Below are 21,842 nucleotides of genomic sequence, written 5' to 3' on the forward strand. Positions count from 1 at the left end.
AGACAACATGGCTCCTAGGGTCATAGGGGCACGCAAACCCCTCCATCACGATAAGGTGACGACTCACGGAGGGGATATATATATATATATTGTAAAATTTGTGGGTAGATCTTTGTGACTTGCTCATTTCAAAAGTAGCTCGCAAGCTGAAAAAGTTTGGGTACCCTTGCACTAAATAATTAAATTGAGAATATGTAGTCTTTTGGTAGTTACTATTAGCATAGCGAGCGTCGAAAAGAAAATAATCGGGTAAAGGATTCTGCTGCACGCAGCCCTGCTTTTGGAAGAGATTTCCGATGGTGACCGTTAGGTGGCGGTGATGCATCTGAATGCTGTGGGCCAACTGCCACTGAAAGAAAAAGAAGGAGGAGGTTAGCTAGACTAGTAAGCATCGCATTGTCAAAACAAAGCTTTAGCTTCCGCCTGTGTTTTTGTTGGCTCCACTTTTCACCACAAAGCCGTGCGCAACGACCGGCAGCGTCTGTTGCTTTCGGTTCGACCGTTGTTCGTTCTCGTCGAAACATGTTCCGCGGTCGGCCTTCGCCGAGGGGCTCTTATGGGCCGCCTTTCGACAACTGCGGCCCGCCGCCGCGGCTGCATCCGAGAGGCGATGAGCGAAATCGGGCCAGATCACCGCACCACTCGGACTACCACCACCGCGGACACCCCGACTACCATCGCCCTCCGCCGCACCGCAGCTACTATCCTCCCGCTTCAGCAGGACACCGAGGGGGGCAGCACCGCTCCGCTGCTCCACCCCGGGAGGTCAGCGCAATCAAACTCGCACACGCGCAACTTTCGGTTTTGCACACGTTGGCTTGTTCCGGGCTTGTGCTCGGTAGCGGGACGAAGAGATAAAAAAAGAGTCTCAAGTTTATTGCAGTGTTCAATGAAAATAGTTTATTGGACGCGATGACAAACTTGTTTGCAGATGTCGCCGTCTCCTTGCCATCGTCTTCCCGTTGACCACAAACTCGTCATCACGGTGGGCAACGAGCTGACCAGCTCCACGACTCCGCGTCAGCACGACAGGTCCGAACTTCTTATTCCCTCATAAACCTACGTAGCAATGTGACAACGTTTCTGATAAATGACAGTCTAGCTGGAACGGCCACATCGCTTGTTACCGCATCAACCCCCCCCTTAATGGTGACTGCGAGCCAGTAAGGAACGAGTGAAGGATTGCCGATTCACATGCGTGAATCATTGTGCATTGCCAATCCTTCACTCCCCAGTTTTTCCCAAAATGTCAAAAGCCTTTCATATCTGGAAACAGCCCAGATTGCCATACCTACCGCTTAGGCTACCAGAACCGCAGACACCCCGCGGCAGCATGCTCAGTGGTAAAGTGGCGTTCTCCCAACCAAGAGGTTGGTGGTGTGATCCCCAGCCATATGTCTCGATCATATTACACGCACCATAATCTTGTTTATGTACAAAAGCCTCAACAACCTCAGTGAATGAATAACTCATCAATGGTCATCCCTTAATGGTTTTGTTTTGTTTAAGCGTGCTGGTCACACATTTTGGAGAAAATCCCTCAAACATGTCACTCAGAGACCGATTGCCCACCATGGAAATGGAGGATGTCAACATTGGCTCTGTGTGTCGCCACAGAGACAGAAGTCCGGACCGCAGTTGCATCCGCAGCAGTCGCGCAAGGAGCAAGAGCCGCCATCGCAGCCAGCGGTGCAGTAAGTCTCGGTCCACGTCCAGAGGGCGCAGTCGAGGGCGGGCGTCCAGCCGGGCCTCGAGCCGGGCCCCAAGTCGGGCCAGCAGTCACAGCAGGAGGCGCAGCACCAGCAGCAGCTCCAGCAGCCCCCGTGCCAAACCTTTCAGTGAACTGGAAGTGGCTCGTCGCAGGAAGGAGCAGGAAGAGTCGTTGTGTCTGCCCACCAAATCCATCCTCAAGAAACGCTCCGACTACGAGCGCTCACCGTTGGTCAGGGTGCGTTCCTTCCGATGACACATTGAACACATTGAATATACACTTTGAACGCGCCCTGGTCCTTTTCAGGTGGCTCGGTCGATTCCACCCAGTGTGGAGTTTGCATGTTCTCCCCGTGCCTGCGTGGGTTTCCTCCGGGAATCCCCACCTCCCTAAAACAAGGCTGATTGAGCACTCCAAATTGTCCATAAATGCAAATTGTTGTTCGTTTCTGTTTGCCCTGCGATTGGCTGGCCCAGTTCAGGGTGTGTCCCCCGCCTACGATGACTGCTGGGATAGGCTCCAGCACACCTGCCACCCCTGCGGGAACAAGCGGTACAGAAGATGGATGGATGGTCCTTTCCAATTTACCCAAATGTCCCTCGACAGAAGCTAACTGGCCTTGTTGTAGACTCAGTCACATCGGCACATTGAATCGCTCTGTGCTGAAGAAGGCGACTGTTCAAGTTGCGATTGCTTTGAAACCTGAGTGGTGCAGTGAAAGTGAGCGGCGTTGCCTCATGCGCGTTCACCCGGCCAGCATGGCCTCCTTAAGCTGGCGAGAACCATTTCCACAGCTTGCGACTTGAAGCGACTTTTTCAATCCCATCCTTTGTCACTTGGTCCTGTCTTAAGCTGCGCCGTGGTTCTGTTGCTTTGCTAACATATTTTTTTCTCACGAGCTGCGCAACTGGTGACATTTGCAACCAAAAGGAGGCTTCAGAAACTTGACCTGACCACAGCCCACTTTGGAGTTTGCGCTTTGGGTTGTTAGGCAATTAAACGATTTGAGTTCTCCGTGGCAGCTGCGGGCGCGGCAGCACTCGCCAAGCAAATTTCACGTCCCAATGCCGGGAGGGCCTTTTGTATTTGGGCCTGTGCCAAAGGACACCGACTGCAATTTGGTGCCAATAGTTCTGGTGCCGGTCTTTGTTCACGAGGTGACTTTGTGTGTGCGTTTGTTTCGTTCAGACTTGTGACTCGGGCCTGTCTCACGTAGCGGAAGAGCTCCTGCGGGCCGTCAAAGGAATGGATTCGGCCGCCGTGGCGTCTGTGTTGAACGAGCTGCGGTCTGACCCGCAGATGTCGCAGCAGGCCGACTTCAACGCGGAAATCAAGGAGATCCTGAATTTGCTGGACCTGGCGGCGGTGGCCCAAGAAGCCAAGGGTTTGGCCACTGATATTGACGACGAGGAGAAGTTCCTGTATGGAGACTCTGCAGAACCCGATATAGTGGTTCCGCCCGAGCCACTCCAGAACCACGCCTTTGATCTGTACGGCGATGTCACGGAGGACGTTCTCTACGATGATCTGCTGCCAGCCACCATACCGCCAGTGGTCTCGCCTCCCATTGCTGGCGAGGTCTGTACGAATTGGACCCCCTCGGCTCACGCCTCAGTTTCCCATGCTTCCGAACCGCCGCCGGACAAGGAGAGCGATCAGCAGGCACTGGAAGACTACCAGAAGCTTCAGAACCTCTTGAAGACCATTGGCTTGGATCTGGGTGTGACAGAGATCAGCAAACTGGCTGCCAGGACCAAGGAGCGCTTGCATGGTAATAAGATGCCCATGCGACGGCGTACACGTTACTCCTCCGGCAGCTCTAACGAAGGTCGCAGCAGGCGCAGCCGCAGCTCAGATGAGGAAGAGGACGACTACAAACGGGTCCGCCACGCCAGACGTGCGGGCAGTTGGAACAAAGATGTCGGCAGCGCTATAAGTGAGGCGCCGCAGCAAACGGCCGCCATTGACACCGCAGCCCCTTTGTCGGCGACGGCCGTCCCTGCGACCGTGGCCGTCCCTCCCTCCTACCCGCCCTCGCATGCTCCAGATATGCTGGCGCCCAGCTATCTGTCGCCGGGCTACGGCCAGTACGGGAACTTCCTGCCATACGCGCAAGCGCAGTGGCCCCCGCCTTTGTACCCGCCCCCAAGCTTGCCGCCGACACCCGGCGCCACCAACTTTCCGCCGACGCCCAGTGCCAACAACTTCCTGCAAGCTCTGCCGTACCATGCAGCTGAGCCCCAGCCGTCGGCACTTCCTGATCCTGAGGTTAAAGGTCAGTCAGTGTCCGCTTAGCCGAGGGCCGGTTGTCCGTTTGATTGGATGACAAATAAATCTCGGAAGTTAAAGTCCCAATGATCGTCACACACACATCTGGGTGTGGTGAAATTTGTCCTCTGCATTTAACCCATCCCAGTGTGATTTTAATCCATCCCCTGGGGGAGGGGGGAGCAGTGGGCAGCAGCAGTGCCGCGCTCGGGAATCATTTGGTGATCTAACCCCCCAATTCCAACCCTTAATGCTGAGTGCCAAGCAGGGAGGCAATGGGTCCCATTTTTATAGTCTTTGGTATGACCTGGCTGGGGTTTGAACCCACAACCTTCCAGTCTCAGGCCGGACACTCTACCACTAGGACACTGAGCTGGTGAAAGGGAAAAAACAACGAGTGAAACTTGTCACTGAGTGGAAATGTCCCTGTTGTTTGCTTTTGTTTCTGTGGGGGCGGGCATCAATTGAAAGATAAATGTCATCCGGGGCCTTTAATTGCAGCCCTAGCTTGGCCCGTGACCCTTGAAGGGTGACCTTGGTTTGTTGCTCAGGTGCCGTCAAGACTCCTTGGATCTCCGGGAAGGGAGCGGGACCGGCTTTCTGTCAGGTGTCAGAGCAGGAGAACAACGAAAGCCAGAAGCAGAAGGTTGGTGCGCTTTCTCCCCTTGCCATCGCCAAGAGTCTTGCCGATGACCTGGTTTTCAGGTTCTGGAGGAGCGGGAGAACCTGAGACAGGAGCGAGAGCAGCGCATGAAAAAGAAGGAGTACCTCATGAAGGAACTGGAGCGACTCCGCAAGCAACAAGGTAGCGCATGCACGCACACAAGCGGGAGTGTCCGTCATGACGTATACTTGTGGGCACCTTCCAAGGCCAGATGCCAACTGGCTTGAAGGGTGACTGCATTAGGACCGACGGTGCTGTGGCATGAAGGTAGTCAGCCAAACAGATTCTGAATTAGGACCGTGTATGATGGCCTTTAGGTCAGCGTTGACTGCTTATTTCGGAGTGGAGCGTTTCTAATAGTCAGTTGAACCAGCCAGCCAGAGAGGCGAGATGTCATCCTGAGTGTCGGCAGCAAGCTAATGACCCACTTGGCACATGCGTTGCTCGGAACGCTTGTTTTCTTCTTCCTCCCTTTCGTCTTCCCTGCCTTATTTTGGCGCATTACACTGGACCGAAAATCGCGCTCAGGAATTTGCCCCAAGTCTGCACAGTGTTGGCATCTACGCTGTTTGATTCATCTACACGTGGCCTGTGCCTTTTGACATGACTGACAGTTCCTGCTGTGTTCTTTGCAGCCAGCGCACCTCTCAAGATATTGCATCGCGACAACCAACTGAGTGGCGTTTTTTCTTTTTTTTTTTGTGCTTTCAGGCGAGCTGCTGAGGAAGAAGCGTCGCGAGAAGGATGGTCACAAAGACCCCCTCCTGCAGGAGATCAGCCTCCTGCAGGAGGACATCATGATGCAGATCTCCAACCTGCGCAAGGAGCACGAGGTAGCCGAGAAGAAGCGCAGTGAGATCGATAAGGTGGCGCTTATCCTGGGGCTCGGATCCTCTGACCGTCCCCGTTCGACATCCCGGGTGGCGCAGGAAGCCCACGCGCTGGCCAAGCCCGATATAAGTAGGTCGCGCATGCAGCACAGTCCAGAGCACCAACAAGATGGCGAGCGCCAACAAAATGACGCTGGCGGCGGTGGCATCTCCCTGAAGGTACAAACAAATCAACAAGCTCTTCATGGAGCACTTCAAAACAACACTTGAATGTTGTGATCAAACCTTTTGCCATCACAGCAATGCTCACAATCATCTTTATTTCTTAGCAGGACGTGTCAGAAGCAAACCGGCGACTGCTCATTCCCACGACTCCACCCCCTGAGCCCTTTGAGTACTACGACGCTGGGAACCATTGGTGCAAAAGCTGTAACCTCACCTCGGGATCCATGTTTGATTTTCTTAACCACCTGCATAGCAAAACCCACCGCAAGGTTTTTCATGCTTGACCTTTTTGGACTTTTATTGAGTATGCGTCACATGTAGGGGTTTAACGATACATCGATACACATCGATTAATCGATATAATGCTCTACGATTTATTGGCATCGATGCTAAACGTAAACATCGATTTATATCGCCGTGTTTGACCTCGGACATTAGACGCGACTTTATTTTGAAATCCAGTTCATTGTTGCTTGCTTCCTCTTTCCGGGAGCAGGGAGCAGTGCTCGCCGTTGAGTTGTGAGCAGAGCAGGCACGTGAAAGGGGAGTCGACAACTAGTACGCGGCTCCTGGGCTGGTGCTATGGCTAGTGTCCAAAAAGACGAGGAAATTTGCTCCCCTTTAGGCTTCAAGTCATTCGTTTGGAAGCACTTTGGATTCCAAAGAAAATATGGCTCAACGGACAAGACACGTGCAGTTTGTAAATCCTGCCATGCGGTGATCAAATATTCAGGGAGCACAAATCTCGCCGCACATTTAAAGAAAAAACACGACATCAAAGTTCAGTGTTAAAATAAGCACTTTGTATACTACAATACTCTTGTAATTTCCTAAATAAAGAGTTTGCAGTACCTTGTTGATTTTGCGTATGAATAGTTATAAATCAGGATATTGTTCTATGTTTTTTATTAAAAATATATATATATATCGATCGTAGAGCACTATATCGCGATATATCGTGAATGAATCGCAGCAGGCTTTAAGATATCAGCAAATATCGTATCGTAGTTCTTTGTATCGATATATCGTATCGTGACAAAACCTGCGATTTACACCCCTACTAGCCATAGCACCAGCCCAGGAGCCGCGTACTAGTTGTCGACTCCCCTTTCACGTGCCTGCTCTGCTCACAACACAACGCTGCCGCGCACTGCTCCCGGAAAGAGGAAGCAAGCAACAATGAACTGGATTTCAAAATAAAGTCGCGTCTAATGTCCGAGGTCAAACACGACGATATAAATTGATGTTTACGTTTAGCATCGATGCCAATAAATCGTAGAGCATTATATCCATTAATCGATGTGTATCGATGTATCGTTACACCCCTAATCGTGAATGAATCGCAGCAGGCTTTAAGATATCGCCAAATATCGTATCGTAGTTCTTTGTATCGATATTATATCGTATCGTGACAAAACCCGCAATATACACCCCGAGTCACATATCATGACTTAGCCAAATGGTCGTGAATTCTGTCAGATTTCCAGATGTCGTTGGGCCAAACACGAAGCCTATCTGAATTTTGCCAGTTTTTGTTTTGTTTTGTTTTTTTCCCCCCCGTCTCCCTGTCTTTTTACCATCTCGTGACCAAACTTGCTCTTTTTGCCAGTTTCAAGCTGATGTTGCCTCCGGGTCTTTTCCAGACTCTGGACCCTTACGAGCGTCCGTGGGCCTCCTCACCCACCCAAGCAGCGGAGAAAGCACAGACAGAAGAGAAGCTAATGAAACCGGCCAAAGGTACCTCAAATCTATCATCTGGTCATGCGAGCATTTGGGACGTCTTGAGGTTCCTGGTTGACTCTGTCACATTTATTGTGGTGCTATCTTGCAGGTTCTGAGTTCTTATTTCCTGTGCGCGGATTTTTCTGTTTGCTGTGTGAAAAGTTCTTTGGAGACGCAATCTGCGCAGAAGAGCATGTCACCACTCACAGCCACAACGACAACTACAAGGTATTGAACAGCCGCCTGTGTCGCCTCCTGTGACAGCAACTCTGCGAGTTTGACCCGGCACGTTAGCTTTAACTTTGGCATTGGGCAGAATCCTCATATGTCCAAAACCATCACTTTGCGGGGGACCCCCAAAATGGCAGCTTTGTTCAATCGTTAGCATTGCACAAGCCACACTTTAGATTGCTCAATCATTTGTAAAAGTAACACCCAAAAGTGTTGACTGACCAAAAATATAAATTTCTGAAACAAATACAGTAATCTCTCCATATATCGCGGTTCATTTATCGCGGTCTCAGTACATCGCAGATTTTTTTCCAAAAAAAAAAATAAAATTCTAAATAAAACTTCTAAATTGAGGAATTATGGCACGAAAGTTTCCCACACGCCAGCAGAAGGCAGGGAGTGCACACACAATTGCAGTACCTTGTTATAAAAAAAAGTTGTTATAATAAGAGTTCTCAAAACATATTTACTAGGGGTGTAACGATTCATCGATACACATCGATTAATCGATATAATGCTCTATGATTTGTTGGCATCGATGCTAAACGTAAACATCGATCTATATCGCCCGTTTTTTACCTCGGACATTAGACGCGACTTTATTTTGAAATCCAGTTCATTGTTGCTTGCTTCCTCTTTCCGGGAGCAGTGCGCGACGTGTTGTGTTGTGAGCAGAGCAGGCACGTGAAAGGGGAGCCGACAACTACGCGGCTCCTGTGCTGGTGCTATGGCTAGTGTCCAAAAAGACGAGGAAATTTGCTCCCCTTTAGGCTTCAAGTCATTCGTTTGGAAGCACTTTGGATTCCAAAGAAAAGATGGCTCAACCGACAAGACACGTGCAGTTTGTAAATCCTGCCATGCGGTGATCAAATATTCAGGGAGCACAAATCTCGCCGCACATTTAAAGAAAAAACACGACATCAAAGTTCAGTGTTAAAATAAGCACTTTGTATACTGCAATACTCTTTTAATTTCCTAAATAAAGAGTTTGCAGTACCTTGTTGATTTTGCGTATGAATTGTTATAAATCGTAGAGCACTATATCGTGAATGAATCACAGCAGGCTTTAAGATATCTGCAAATATCGTATCGTCGTTCTTTATCGTATCGTGACAAAACCCACGATTTACACCCCTAATATTTACAATATTGTACCTTTTTATTAAAAAAAAATAGTAAGAGTTCTAAAAACATATTTACAGTATGTACACTTGTACTTTGTTATAAAAAAGTTGTTTTAATAATAGAAGAGTTCTAAAAACATATTTACAGTATACTTTTGTTACATCTACATATGTTACACGCACACACATTTTTTGAACCGCTTAATCCCCACGGGGGTCGCGGGTCTGCTGGAGCCTATCCCAGCCGTCAACGGGCAGTAGGCGGGGGACACCCTGAACCTGTTGCCAGCCAATCGCAGGGCACAGAGACAAACAACCGTTTGCACTCGCACTTAGGGACAATTTGGAGTGCTCAATCGACCTACCAAGCATGTTTTGGGGATGTGGGAGGAAACCGGAGTGCCCGGAGAAAACCCACATGGGGAGAACATGCACAGGGAGGGCCGCAGGTGGAATCGAACCCGCACCCTCCTAACTGTGAGGCGGACGTGCTACCCAGTGCGTCACCGAGCCGCCACACGCACACACGCACACACAATCATATTTATATTATTTATACATTATTTTCTGTATGTAATTTATACTACGTATTAATATAGTATTTACATGTTTGAAACTATTATTTAATGTTCTAATGGTAACATATGCACTCATGTGGTTTAATATACATTTATTGATACACAAAAATGTATGTACGTATGTCAAAAATGAGAGGGTGACACTACTTCGCAGATTTTCGCATATAGCGGGTGGTCTTGGAACCAATTATCCACGATAAACGAGGGATTACTGTATGATATGTGACTTGTGAGGCTTTGGCCCGAGGCCGGAGATAAGAGCCACGTCTAAAGCGTCTTGGAGTGTCTTTCACCCTAACCCAGGCGTCGGGAACCTAGGGCTCGCGAGCCAGATACGGCTCTTTTGGTGATGTTATTAAAAATAATACATTAGTACACTCAAAAATGTGTTGGTTTTAATTAAAATACCTGCATTTAATTGTATCTAGCCTATCTTTTTTTTTTTAAATGGTATGGCTCTCACAGGAAATTATTTGTAAAAATGGGCATGTATGGCTCTGTCCGCCAAAAAGGTTCCCAACCCCTGCCTCAAGCAAAGTAAGCAAGGTGGCGGCGGCTCCTGCTTTTGGTCGTCAGCTGTATTGCATGTGGTTGTCGTGGTGACATATTTGCTAGCGTCTTTCTCATTGGCCCAATTCCATTCTGCACTGAATTCAGAACATCAAAGTTCACACTGTTCCACAGCCTGTCGTTGGGAATCTTTGACATTACCATTTTTTTCTTTTCTCATCCACTTGTTCAGAAAAAAATGCACAAGAATCCCCTCTATGAGCAGAGAAGGAATCTGGATCGCCAAGCTGGGCTGGCCTCCAACCAGACAGGCAAAAAACGTAAACATGAAGAAGACAAGGGTGAGAAAACCAAAGGCAAAAAAGAGAAAAAAGGTGGAATAGACTTTGGCACAGAGGTTGCCTCATCCAAAGCTGGTCAGGCGGAAGAGAGAGCCAAAGTGTTGAAGAGGGAAAATGATCGTCAAACTATGAGGATGTCTTGTTATGCCAGGATAGAAGAGGACAAATTGAGATCCAAGAAGAAAAGTGACAAGTGCCATTGGGCTGTAGAGGAAGAGGAGAGGCCCAATTGGAGGAGAGATGAGCAAGAACGACACAAACAAAGCCAAGAAGGACGTCAGTATCGGAATCACAAGCAGGAAGAAGAGCAGTACGAGCGCCGGCCACAACATGACGACAGGCACAAGTTAGACAAACACCAGCGAGAACAACAAGACAAGGAGAAGAACGTGCAAAGTGCCTCAGAGCAAGTGGAAGCTGTGCTCAAGCCCTACCACCCGCCCAAAGTCATCTGCGGACCCAGTCTGGCCATGAGAGCCAAACTACTCAAGCAGAACCCGGACGCCGCAAAGCTGCCAGCAACCATCGGAAAGTTCACCTGGAAGAAACGGGGGAACCAGCTAGCTAAAGATGCCCAGAAAGCGGCTGCCGAGTTCATCAAGGACGACCAACAAGATGCCAATGACGACTCGTTTGCAAAGTCTGTGGCCTTCGCTAAGGAAATTGCGCAAAGGTTATCTGGTACTGGCAGCTCATTGGCGCCGTGGGTGTCGAGTGGCGCCAACCCGTCGCCAGTGCCTGCCGACTTTTCGGCCCCTCCCGCAGCTCAGAGGAGAAAGTGCACTGTGATAAAACCCGCAGCTCTTAGCACCGGCAGCCCCTTCGTAGTTCGTCAGGGCTCACCCACACCGGACCGAGCCATTGTTCCTCCTCTTGAGAGACTGCCGGAAACCAAGCGGGACACTCTCAATCCAGCCGCTTCCAAAACCGAGTCCCAGCCTGGCCAACTTTTGTCTCAGTCTCACCATTTGTCTGATCCCAGAGCAGCGTTCCCAGCATCGAGTCACACCCTCGCATTTGTCAGACCAGTGTTGACCACATTCCATTCTGCACCGTCGGGCTTGGGCTCATCCTTACCTAGGTCAAGTTCTACCCTAGGCGTTGTTAGACCAGCCCCCCCTCAGTTCCCTTCGACCCCATCGGACACCAGCTGTTTACCTGGGTCAAAACCAGCCTCGTCAGCGAGCAAACCAACTCAACCCGTGTTGAGGCCTGAGGTTTACTGGGCCATTCCCCCGCCTTCAAGGCCTGAAGTTAACTCGGCCAATCCCCCGCCTTCAAGGCCTGAGGTTAAGCCTGAGGTTAACTCGGCCACTCCCCCGGCATCAAAACCCGAGGTTATGCCAGAGGTTAACTGGGCCACTCCCCTGACTTTGAGGCCTGAGGTTAACTGGGCCACTCCCCTGCCTTCGAGGCCTGTTAATCCGGCTCCCCAAGTGTCGCAATTTGTTCACTCACCCATTGAAGTGGAAATGGTGGACATGGAGCCAGATGTGGCCGCTCCCGGTGTCCCAGAGAGTGAGCAGACTCACATGGTATTTGTCAAACCACCGCCGCCCTTCAGCATGGTGGATGGCGCTCAGAAGTCTGACAAACCGAAAACTAACCTGGCTGCTGCTAAAGCCCAGGATTTATTTGGTATCTTCTACAGTTCAAAGGACAAGACTCGACCCTTGTCCTTGTCAAAGTCAGGGGTAGTAGACATAAGTGAGACCCAAAGAGGTCCATTTATTGCTGAACCAGTGGCGCATTCTGCAGCCCAACCTTCAAATGAATCTCCTCAGCCAAATTCCGCATTGCCAGAAAGCCTCCAACTGCAGTCCGAATCAGAGCTCCTAATCAAATCAGTTTGGTCTTTGCAGACCACCCCCGAGGGAGCACCTGAGGGAGTTCTGCTTGACACTTGTGTTGCGAGTCCACATGGAGAGGGTCCTGAAAGCATGCCAGCACATGCGTCGCAAACTCAACATGTTAAAACTTGTGAAGCCAAACCAGATGATGAAAACCCGAGGAGCTTTCCAAAACCACTTTGCGAAACATCGGCCAAGATCAAATCTATTCCCGCTCCTAGAATGCCAAGGAAAACTCAAAAAAAGAAAACTCCTCCATCCTCCCATGTCCCCATCCGACAAACCCGATCCCAAACCAGGCTGCATCATCTCAAGCAGACCGTAGAAGATGCTGACCACAAGCTCTCAGAGTCTCTAGGAGACGCTGAGCCAGACCTCTCAGATTCTCCAGCAGATGCTGACCTCAAACTTTCAGAGTCTGCAGGAGATGCTGACCAGAAACTCTCAGAGTCTGCAGGAGACGCTGACCCCAAGCTCTCTGAGTCTGAGGGAGATTCTGACCAAAATGTCTCAGAGTCTGCCCAAGATGTTGACCAAAAAGTCTGAGTCTGCCGAAGATGCTGACCAGAAGCTTGGAGTCTGTAGGAGATTCTGACCAGACGCCCTCAGATTTTGCTGACCAGAAGCTCTTGGAGTCTGTAGGGGATTCTGACCAAAAGCCCTCAGATTCTATTGGCCCAAAGCCAGTTTGCAGGAAATTCTGACCAGAAACCCTCAGATTCTGCTGAAGCCATTGGAGTCCCCAGGAGATGCTAAACCAAAGCTCCCTGGGACACCTCAAAATGACGAGACAATATTAATCACTCTTCTGGACTCCTTGCTAATTTCAACCTAGAGTAGGAAGAGACACGAGGGAGGCTCTCGTTTGAAGGCTTTGTTTGTCAACTTTCTTTTGGTTTTTCATCTGAGAATTCAAGACGGATAACATGTTCTTCTCTGTTATACAGGGATTGGTCCCATACCTAGAGTACCACATAACAAAAAAGAAAAAAAAGTCATTCCAAGATTACAAACATAAGGATTTTTTTTCCCTCATTTATTTTCCTGGCTGAACATTTGTGAGGTAAAGTACGCTTTCCTTTTTCTACTCAACTTGAGTCGTACTGTTAGTAGATTTGCGTAGGTGGTCTTCCGCTTTGAAAAATGATGGACTGGTGCTTGTAAACTTAGTCTAGGAAATCCATAATATTTGGTTCCCTCTGCTTGTCTTGTGCAACCATGTTTTAATAAAAGTTACTTTGGGACACTTTTTCTCCTGTCCTTTTTAAAAATCAATGACAGTTTAGCTGTAGTATGCCTCAATCAACTATAGGTCACATAGAAATGAAAAAAGTCACAAATGAATGAGTACTATTGGTTAATATAGAGTACAGTTTTTTTCCATGTATAATGCGCAGAATTTAACTAATTTATTGTCCTAAAATCTGGGGTGCGCATTATACATGGGTACAAAAAATATATATATATATATATATATATATATATATATATTTTTTTTTTAAATCCGGATATGATATGGAGGCCGCCATTACAGATGCTCTGCTGTTCACTTCAAACACGCTCCATACGAACACAATGCTCTCGTATCAGACGCTTGCTCGATCACCTGCTCGTTTGCTGTCACAATGTACCCTACACAAATCCGAAACATTTCTTCGCTATCGAGTTTGCTAGCGCATGCGCAGTGATACTGACCGGCAGAATAACATCCGGTTGTTCCCAAAGATGATCCTTTTTCTGAAATAATTTTACGTTTACGGACTTAAGTAGGAGTCAAAATTTGGGTGCGTATTATACATGGGTACAGGCTTTTTTCCAGCATCAACATGCCATTTTTAGGGTGTGTATTATACATGGGGGGACATTATACATGGAAAAAAACGGTAAGTGTTTGTAATTGTAGCTCCAGCATAGAAGATGACCAATGTGTTGTCCATTATTTCTCATTTTAACAAAGTGACATTTAAGCTCTGACGGACATCATTGCTGTGCACTTGAGTTGCTTGATGTGGTTTAGTTTACGCTGCTGACAATCTTCAGGTTGAAGGTGTTTCTTGGAGGAGGCCTTGTCGTTCCACTGAGGTGGCCAATTGCAAAAGGGCGCCCACGGGACTCAAAGCAGATGTGGACGTTGGTGGCCAATGAGGTGACCGACCGCACTGTGAAGAGGAAAGTAACCGAGTGCCGAGCCCGCAGAACAAGCAGAATGCCCAACCGAATCAAGAAAGATAAGTCAAAGTCAAAGTCTGCTTTATTGTCAATTTCTTCACGTCAAGACACACAAAGAGATCGGAATTGCGTTTCCTACTATCCTACGGTGACAAGACATATTATATATTATACTATATAGGTCCACGGACAATGAAACATTCAAGGAAACAATACAAAAAGTAAAAACAAGAAGGCACATACAATGAATAATAAGAGCAATGAATAAATAAGAGCAACATGGTTGAAATGGAGCAATTGTGCATACAGCAGACAGTCAGGATGTAGCGCAAAAGTACAGGAGGAGTAGTGCAAGGCAGCCAACAGAGCCCAAAAGGCCAGGACGTTATGCAGCCGAGGATGGAGGGGGGATAGACTTCAGGATCCTAACAGCCTGGAGTATGAAGCCGTTGGTGAGTCTGGTGGTGCGGGAGCGTAGGCTTCTGTACTAGGGGTGTAACGATTCATTGATAGACATCGATTAATCGATATAATGCTCTACGATTTATTGGCATCGATGCTAAACGTAAACATCGATTTATATCGCCGGGTTTGACCTCGGACATTAGACGCGACTTTATTTTGAAATCCAGTTCATTGTTGCTCGCTTCCTCTTTCCGGGAGCAGTGCGCGCGGTGTTGTTGTGTTGTGAGCAGAGCAGGCACGTGAAAGAGAAGTCGACAACTAGTACGCGGCTCCTGGCCTGGCGCTATGGCTAGTGTCCAAAATGACGAGGAAATTTGCTCCCCTTTAGGCTTCAAGTCATTCGTTTGGAAGCACTTTGGATTGCAAAGAAAAGATGGCTCAACGGACAAGACACGTGCAGTTTGTAAATCCTGCCATGCGGTGATCAAATATTCAGGGAGCACAAATCTCGCCGCACATTTAAAGAAAAAACACGACATCAAAGTTCAGTGTTAAAATAAGCACTTTGTATACTACAATACTCTTGTAATTTCCTAATGAGTTTGCAGTACCTTGTTGATTTTGCGTATGAATTGTTATAAATCAGGATATTGTTCTATATTTTTTATTTTAAAAAAAAATCGATCGTAGAGCACTATCGCGATATATTGTGGATGAATCGCAGCAGGCTTTAAGATATCGGCAAATATCGTATCGTAGTTCTTTGTATCGATATGATATCGAATCGTGTCAAAACCCGCGATTTACACCCCTAGCGTGTACGTTGTAAGTCGTCCTCCGCACTCTATTTCCATCAGTGCCGAATTTCAAGTGTGGGCTGTGACGTCAGCATTCTCGTAATTCGCGCGCTGAGCTTTTAGATACAGTTTTACGCTAATGACACCCAAAAACCTTCCCCTGGAATCCTGTTTAAAGTTTAGAGTGTTTAAAAAAAAGAGTCGACAATTTGGCTCGACCTACGTGTGTGAGCAGACGTTCAGCCACATGAACGTTAACAAAGCCCGTCACAGATGTAGGTTAGCGGACCGACACCTTGGCTGTATCCTAAGAATTACCACAACAAATTTTACTCCAGACCATGATGCATTAGCAAAAAAGGGAGACCAACAATAATATTGATTTCGTTATTACTTTATTTAGATGTATTCTTTCACTGATTCTTCAAGATGATGTATTTGGTCAGAATGTTTGCCATTTGATGTCATTTCGCCTCATTAGATAAACATATTTCATAAATCTGACCTGCAGACGCTGAAACTATTATTCATAATAACAGTGTCGTATTTAATGAGAATCACTGATAGTAGTTTTTTGGTGAAATATTTTTTTTAATGCTGTTGATAAATGCATTTGTTTTCAAAAAGCTTTTTTTGAATATCCATGCTTTACTACCTAGTAAAAGTAAAACCTTTTTATGCCATGACCTTTACATGTCATTTCTATTACTTCACAGAAACATCGCAAGTCAAAAAGTTTGCCCACCCCTGGCTTAGCTCATGTTGCTTTCGAAGTGTCTGTCTTTAGCGGCTAACAGAGCTAGCTGCTACTCCTAGCCCGCCCGCCATTGCCTCACTCACACCGGAGCGGAACGGCTGCGGCGTGGTCTTGTATAGAAAGCATTGGAGTTGACGAACTCACACTGGCTGCGGCGCGCCAGTGGAACGTTGCCGTCGTTCGCTTGCTATCCGCAAGTCTTCGATTTTTTCCCGGACGCCGGTGTACGAGGTGAATCAGGTATATTTAAAACGTTCAGCAAACTCGTTTTTCCTTTTAATTCACGAAATGTCAACCTACAAACAGATCAATTTAAAGTTAAAGTCCCAATGATCGTCACACACACATCTGGGTGTGGTGAAATTTGTCCTCTGCATTTAACCCATCCCGTGTGATTTTGATCCATCCCCTGGGGAAGAGGGGAGCAGTGAGCAGCAGCGGTGCCGCGCTCGGGAATTTTTGTGGATCTAACTCCCCAATTCCAACCCTTAATGCTGAGTGCCAAGCAGGGAGGCAATGGGTCCCATTTTTATAGTCTTTGGGATGACCCGGCCGGGGTTTGAACCCACAACCTTCCAGTCTCAGGGCGGACACTCTACCACACAGATGTCAAACTCAAGGCTCGGGGGTCAGTTACGGCCCGCCACATCATTTTATGTGGCCCGCGAAGACAAATTGTGAATCAAATTCGTATGTCATTACGAGAATTGCAAATTGTCTTCACTTTTAATAATATCTTTTTTTTTTTAAATGTTTGACCAGTTTTTACTTGTCTGATTTGAAAATGAGTTATTTGTCAGTTTGTTTTGTAGCTTTTACTGTATATAATATGAGGTGCTCGTACATTTATTTGGTTTGACAGTCATAATGGCCCTCCGAAAAAAGCTATGAGCATAATGCGGCCCGCGAAAAAAACGAGTTTGACACCCCTGCTCTACTACTAGGCCACTGACCTGTTTCAGGCCATTTCAGCTAACTACACAGCTTGGCATGAGTTGAACATTTGAAAGGCGAAAAGAGTTCGAAATGAATAGAACATTACCAAGAAAAAAACTAACAAAACGTGATTAATAGGGGTGTAAATCGAGGGTTTTGTCACGATATGATATAATATCGATATAAAGAACTACAATACGATATTTGCCGATATCTTAAAGCCTGCTGCGATTCATTCATGATATATCGCGATATAGTGCTCTACGATCGAATTTTTTTTTTTTAATAAAAAATATAGAACAATATCCTGATTTATAACAATTCATATGCAAAATCAACAAGGTACTGCAAATTCTTTATTTAGGAAATTACAAGAGTATTGTAGTATACAAATTGCTTAATTTAACACTGAACTATGATGTCGTGTTTTTTCTTTAAATGTGCGGCGCGATTTGTGCTCCCTGAATATTTGATCACCGCATGGCAGGATTTACAAACTGCACGTGTCTTGTCCGTTGAGCCATCTTTTCTTTGGAATCCAAAGTGCTTCCAAACGAATGACTTGAAGCCTAAAGGGGAGCAAATTTCCTCGTCTTTTTGGACACTAGCCATAGCACCAGCCCAGGAGCCGCGTACTAGTTGTCGCCTCCCCTTTTACGTGCGTGCTCTGCTCACAACACAACAACGCCGGGCGCACTGCTCCCGGAAAGAGGAAGCAAGCAACAATGAACTGGATTTCAAAATAAAGTCGCGTCTAATGTCCGAGGTCAAACACGGCGATATAAATCGATGTTTACCTTTAGCATCGATGCCAATAAATCGTAGAGCATTATATCGATTAATCGATGTGTATCGATGTATCGTTACACCCCTAGTGATTAACCATGGTAGAAGAGTGAAATAATGGATGGGTATTGTTTACAAATAGCGCTCTTTTAATCACGTAAACTCAGACCTGCGTGAAGCTGGCCCCCCACCCCACACAAAATTTAAGCAAAATAGTCTTTCGTTTGTGCTGGTTTGTGCAGCAAAAATTTTCGTTTGTGCTGCTTCCGTTTCGGAGATATTACACATTCATTTTATGGCGATGACGTCAAATGGACCCAAAATGGTACCGTTCGTTTGTCCTTCGTTTGTGCAGGTTTGTGCAGCAAAACTGTTCGTTTGTGCTGTAAAGGGAAATGTACTTTCGGCAGTTTGCAAACACATTTGATTAAGGCTGTGTTAGACACATATAATCATATCAATATAATTTCTAGTAGTAGTGTGGTCGCTTAATAAGTGGAGAGGAATGTGCAGACTACATGAATTTGTTTTCTACAAAGTACTGTGGAACAGGAGTTCCAGACAGGGAGGATATCTCAAGGCCGGTGAGGAACGCGAATAACAACTCGTCTTTGTGGTCCAGACACCTGTGCTGAGCAGGAGAAAACCCAAACAAGGAGGAGATGACCATCAACCAATCACCACACAATATTTTTCATGCTTGAATATTCATATTGTGTTTCTTTAAAACTGGGCAACCCGGAAGAATGTGTTGTCTCTTGATGGTCACAAGAACACACGAATCTTAGTGTGAGGGACCCGGGGGACCCAGGCGCCTGTATTAGCTTGCTTTGTCAGGATTAAACAATTGGTAAATTCGGCCTAATTGATCTCCTGGTCTTCTCTTTGACAGAACGAACTCGCAAAATTGTTAGGTGCGACAGTGTGTGGATTTGGACATAATAATTCTTGTGTTAAGTGTTGATCGCAGTTTGGAGTCACATCAATAACTAAAATCCGTAGCCTAACAGCTGCTATGTTTTTTTTAGTTATGAACGATTCTTTTATAGGTCATCCAGAGTTCACCCAGCCCCCCATCTGCTCAAAATGGACCCAAAATGGTACCGTTCGTTTGTGCTTCATTAGTGCTGGTTTGTGCAGCAAAAGTTTTCGTTTGTGCTGCTTCCGTTTCGGAGATATTACCGGGGGTTGGGGACCCCTGCGCTAAGTCTGGAGACTGGCTAGGCCACTCCAGGACCTTGAGAAATTTCCTATGGTTAGTAGGGGTGTAAATCGCGGGTTTTGTCACGATACGATATATCGATACAAAGAATCACGATACGATATTTGCCGAAATCTTAAAGCCTGCTGTGATTCATTCACGATACATCACGATATAGTGCTCTACGATCGATATCAAACAATATCCTGTTTTATAACAATTCATACGCAAAATCAACAAGGTACTGCAAATTCTTTATTTAGGAAATTACAAAGTGCTTCCAAACGCATGACTTGAAGCCCAAAAGGGAGCGAATTTCCTCGTCTTCTTGGACACTAGCCATAGCACCAGCCCAGGAGCCGCGTAGTTGTCGGCTTTCCTTTCACGTGCCTGCTCTGCTCACAACACAACACTGCACTGCACGCGCACTGCTCCCGGAAAGAGGAAGCAAGCAACAAGAACTGGATTTCAAAATAAAGTCGCGTCTAATGTCCGAGGTCAAAAACGGGCGATATAGATTGATGTTTACGTTTAGCATCGATGCCAACAAATCGTAGAGCATTATATCGATTAATCGATGTGTATCGATGAATCGCTACACCCCTACTGGTTAGTTGCCCTGGCTGTGTGTTTTGGGACGTTGTCATGTTGGGAGACCCAGCCGCGACCCATCTTCAATGCTCTTACTGAGGGAAGAAGTTTGTTGGCCAAGATCTCATGATACATGGCCCCATCCATCCTTCCCTGAATACAGTGCAGTCGTCCTGTTCCCTTTGCAGAAAACATCCCCAAAGTATTATGTTTCCGCCGCCATGCTTCACAGTTGGGATGGTGTCCTTGGGCTTGTACTCATCATTCTTCTTCCTCCAAACACGACGAGTGGAGTTTAAACACAAAAATTACGTTTTTGTCTCATCAAACCTTCTCCCATTCCTCCTCTGGATCATCCAGATGATCATTTGCAAACTTCAGACGGGCCTTGACATGCGTTGGTTTGAGCAAGGGCACCTTGCGTGCACTGCAGGATTTTAATCCTCGAGTGTATTACTGATGGTTTTCTTTGAGACTGTGGTCCCAGCTCTATTCAGGTTATTGACCAGGTCCTGCCGTACAGTTCTGGGCGACAGGTGAGCTCTTGCATGGCGCCCCAGACCGAGGGAGATTGACCGTTTTCTTGAATTTCTCTCATTTTCTAATCCCTTATTTTCCGGACTATAAGGCACACCTAAAAACCTAAAATTTTCTCAAAAGCCGACAGTGCGCCTTATAGTCCAGTGCGCCTTTGTGTGGACCAAATTCCTAAATTTAAACTGGCCCGAAGTATTGTGTCATGAAAACAATCATTAGTGGCCCGCTGAAGCATGAATCAAAAATTATTTTGTGATTATAAAGTAATTTGTTACATCTGAAGTTGAAATAAAAAAGATAAAATGGAGAATGATTTGATTTGGATTAAAACTCTGACATGATGCATTAATGGTGTGCCTTAGTCCGGTGCGCCTTAGTCCCTTATATAATGACAAAGTTTTAAAATGGGCCATTCGTTCAAGGTACGCCTTAATAGTCCAGTGTGCCTTATAGTCCAGAAAATACGGTAATTGCACCAACAGTTGTTGCCTTCTCACCGAACTGCTTGCCTATTGTCCTGTAGCCCATTCCAGCCTTGTGCAGGTCTACAATTTTGTCCCTGATCTCCTTACACAGCTCTCTGGTTTTGGGCATATTAGAGAGGCTGGAGGCTGATTGTGTGGACAGGTGTCTTTTATACAGGTAATGAGTTTAAACAGGTGCAGTCAATGGGTGGAGAAGAGGCAGGCTTCTTAAAGAAGAACTAACAGGTGTGAGAGCCAAAATTCTTACTGGTTGATAGATCAAATCTGTATGTCATGCAATAAAATGCAAATAAATTACTTGAAGATCTACTGTGAGTTTCTGTATTTTTGTGTTACTACATGCTTTGCAAGTTGCAAAACCTGAACAATCAGCAGTATTCAAATACCGTTTTTTTCCATGTATAGTGCGCAAAATTTAACAGATTTATTGTCCTAAAATATACATGGGTACAAAAATTTTTTTATTTTATTTATTTTTATTTTTTTTTAAGTCCCAATGATCGTCACACACGCAGGGAGGCAATGGGTCCCATTTTTATAGTCTTTGGTATGGTCTTAACTAGGCTGGATGTAATTTTTTTTGTTGGCGTTGATTTCTCCGACTGCCCGTAAACGCACCACCGCGCTCCGTGCGCGCACGGGAAAAAGGCGGCTCTGTATGGGAGAGACGTTGAAGAGGAATAAAAACACCCTTGGAAACCAAAACTTGCCCCTCGTCGTGACTCGGAGCCGCAACAAATGTTTCGGATTTGTGTAGGGTACATTGTGACAGACAGCAAACGAGCAGGTGATCGAGCAAGCATCTGATACGAGAGCATTGCGGTCGCATGGAGCGTGTTTGAAGTGAACAGCGGAGAAGAAAGGAACAAGGCAAAGTGTTGTGAAATAAAATGCACAGAACGGCTGCGCAAGACACGTCAGCTATATAAAGAGCGAGAGTTGTTTTCTTCCTATTAGTTTCAATTCACAGTTTAATTAGCAGTTTCAATCAGCAAATAACAAAATGCGTATTACAGGTAATATTTTATTTCACAACACTGCCTTGTTCCTTTGGTCTCTGCTGTTCATCCTAAAACACAAAGGCGCTCTTTAAGCAATGCGACAGTGAGCGCCCGGCGCGCTGC

General features: G+C 46.6%; 1 protein-coding gene and 1 long non-coding RNA gene across 5 annotated transcripts; one reads left to right on the forward strand and one right to left on the reverse strand.

Moving 5' to 3' along the window:
* The first annotated feature begins 324 nt into the window (after positions 1-324).
* On the forward strand, positions 325-21,160 carry znf318 (zinc finger protein 318). Of its 4 annotated transcripts, none has more exons than XM_061284388.1 (11): positions 325-765; positions 932-1,032; positions 1,618-1,948; positions 2,900-3,986; positions 4,531-4,625; positions 4,685-4,784; positions 5,355-5,692; positions 5,803-5,967; positions 7,342-7,435; positions 7,530-7,648; positions 14,095-21,160. In XM_061284388.1, the coding sequence occupies exons 1-11, from the start codon at positions 523-525 to the stop codon at positions 14,197-14,199; spliced, it is 2,778 nt and encodes a 925-aa protein (XP_061140372.1). In that variant the 5' UTR covers positions 325-522; the 3' UTR covers positions 14,200-21,160. The 4 variants fall into 4 exon arrangements, with proteins under 4 accessions (XP_061140372.1, XP_061140368.1, XP_061140369.1 ...); XM_061284384.1 differs by lacking the exon at positions 14,095-21,160 and adding an exon at positions 10,096-13,300 and having other exon boundaries at positions 328-765; XM_061284385.1 differs by lacking the exon at positions 14,095-21,160 and adding an exon at positions 10,096-13,300 and having other exon boundaries at positions 328-765; positions 5,806-5,967.
* Positions 886-5,359, reverse strand: LOC133157817 (uncharacterized). Its single transcript, XR_009715090.1, has 2 exons — positions 4,514-5,359; positions 886-1,059 (listed from the first exon to the last, which is right to left on the reverse strand). It is a non-coding gene; the product is annotated as an uncharacterized LOC133157817 (long non-coding RNA).
* Positions 21,161-21,842: the final 682 nt, after the last annotated feature.

Source organism: Syngnathus typhle, linkage group LG8, assembly GCF_033458585.1.
Source record: "Syngnathus typhle isolate RoL2023-S1 ecotype Sweden linkage group LG8, RoL_Styp_1.0, whole genome shotgun sequence".
Classification (NCBI taxonomy): domain Eukaryota; kingdom Metazoa; phylum Chordata; class Actinopteri; order Syngnathiformes; family Syngnathidae; genus Syngnathus; species Syngnathus typhle.

Bases quoted from the DNA above. Each gene is read 5' to 3' on its own strand.
- znf318 (XM_061284384.1), top strand. From the start codon at position 523: ATGTTCCGCGGTCGGCCTTCGCCGAGGGGCTCTTATGGGCCGCCTTTC. The intron at 766-931 runs GTCAGCGCAATC...ACTTGTTTGCAG, and splicing joins CCGCTGCTCCACCCCGGGAG to ATGTCGCCGTCTCCTTGCCA. The intron at 7,649-10,095 runs GTATTGAACAGC...CCACTTGTTCAG, and splicing joins GCCACAACGACAACTACAAG to AAAAAAATGCACAAGAATCC.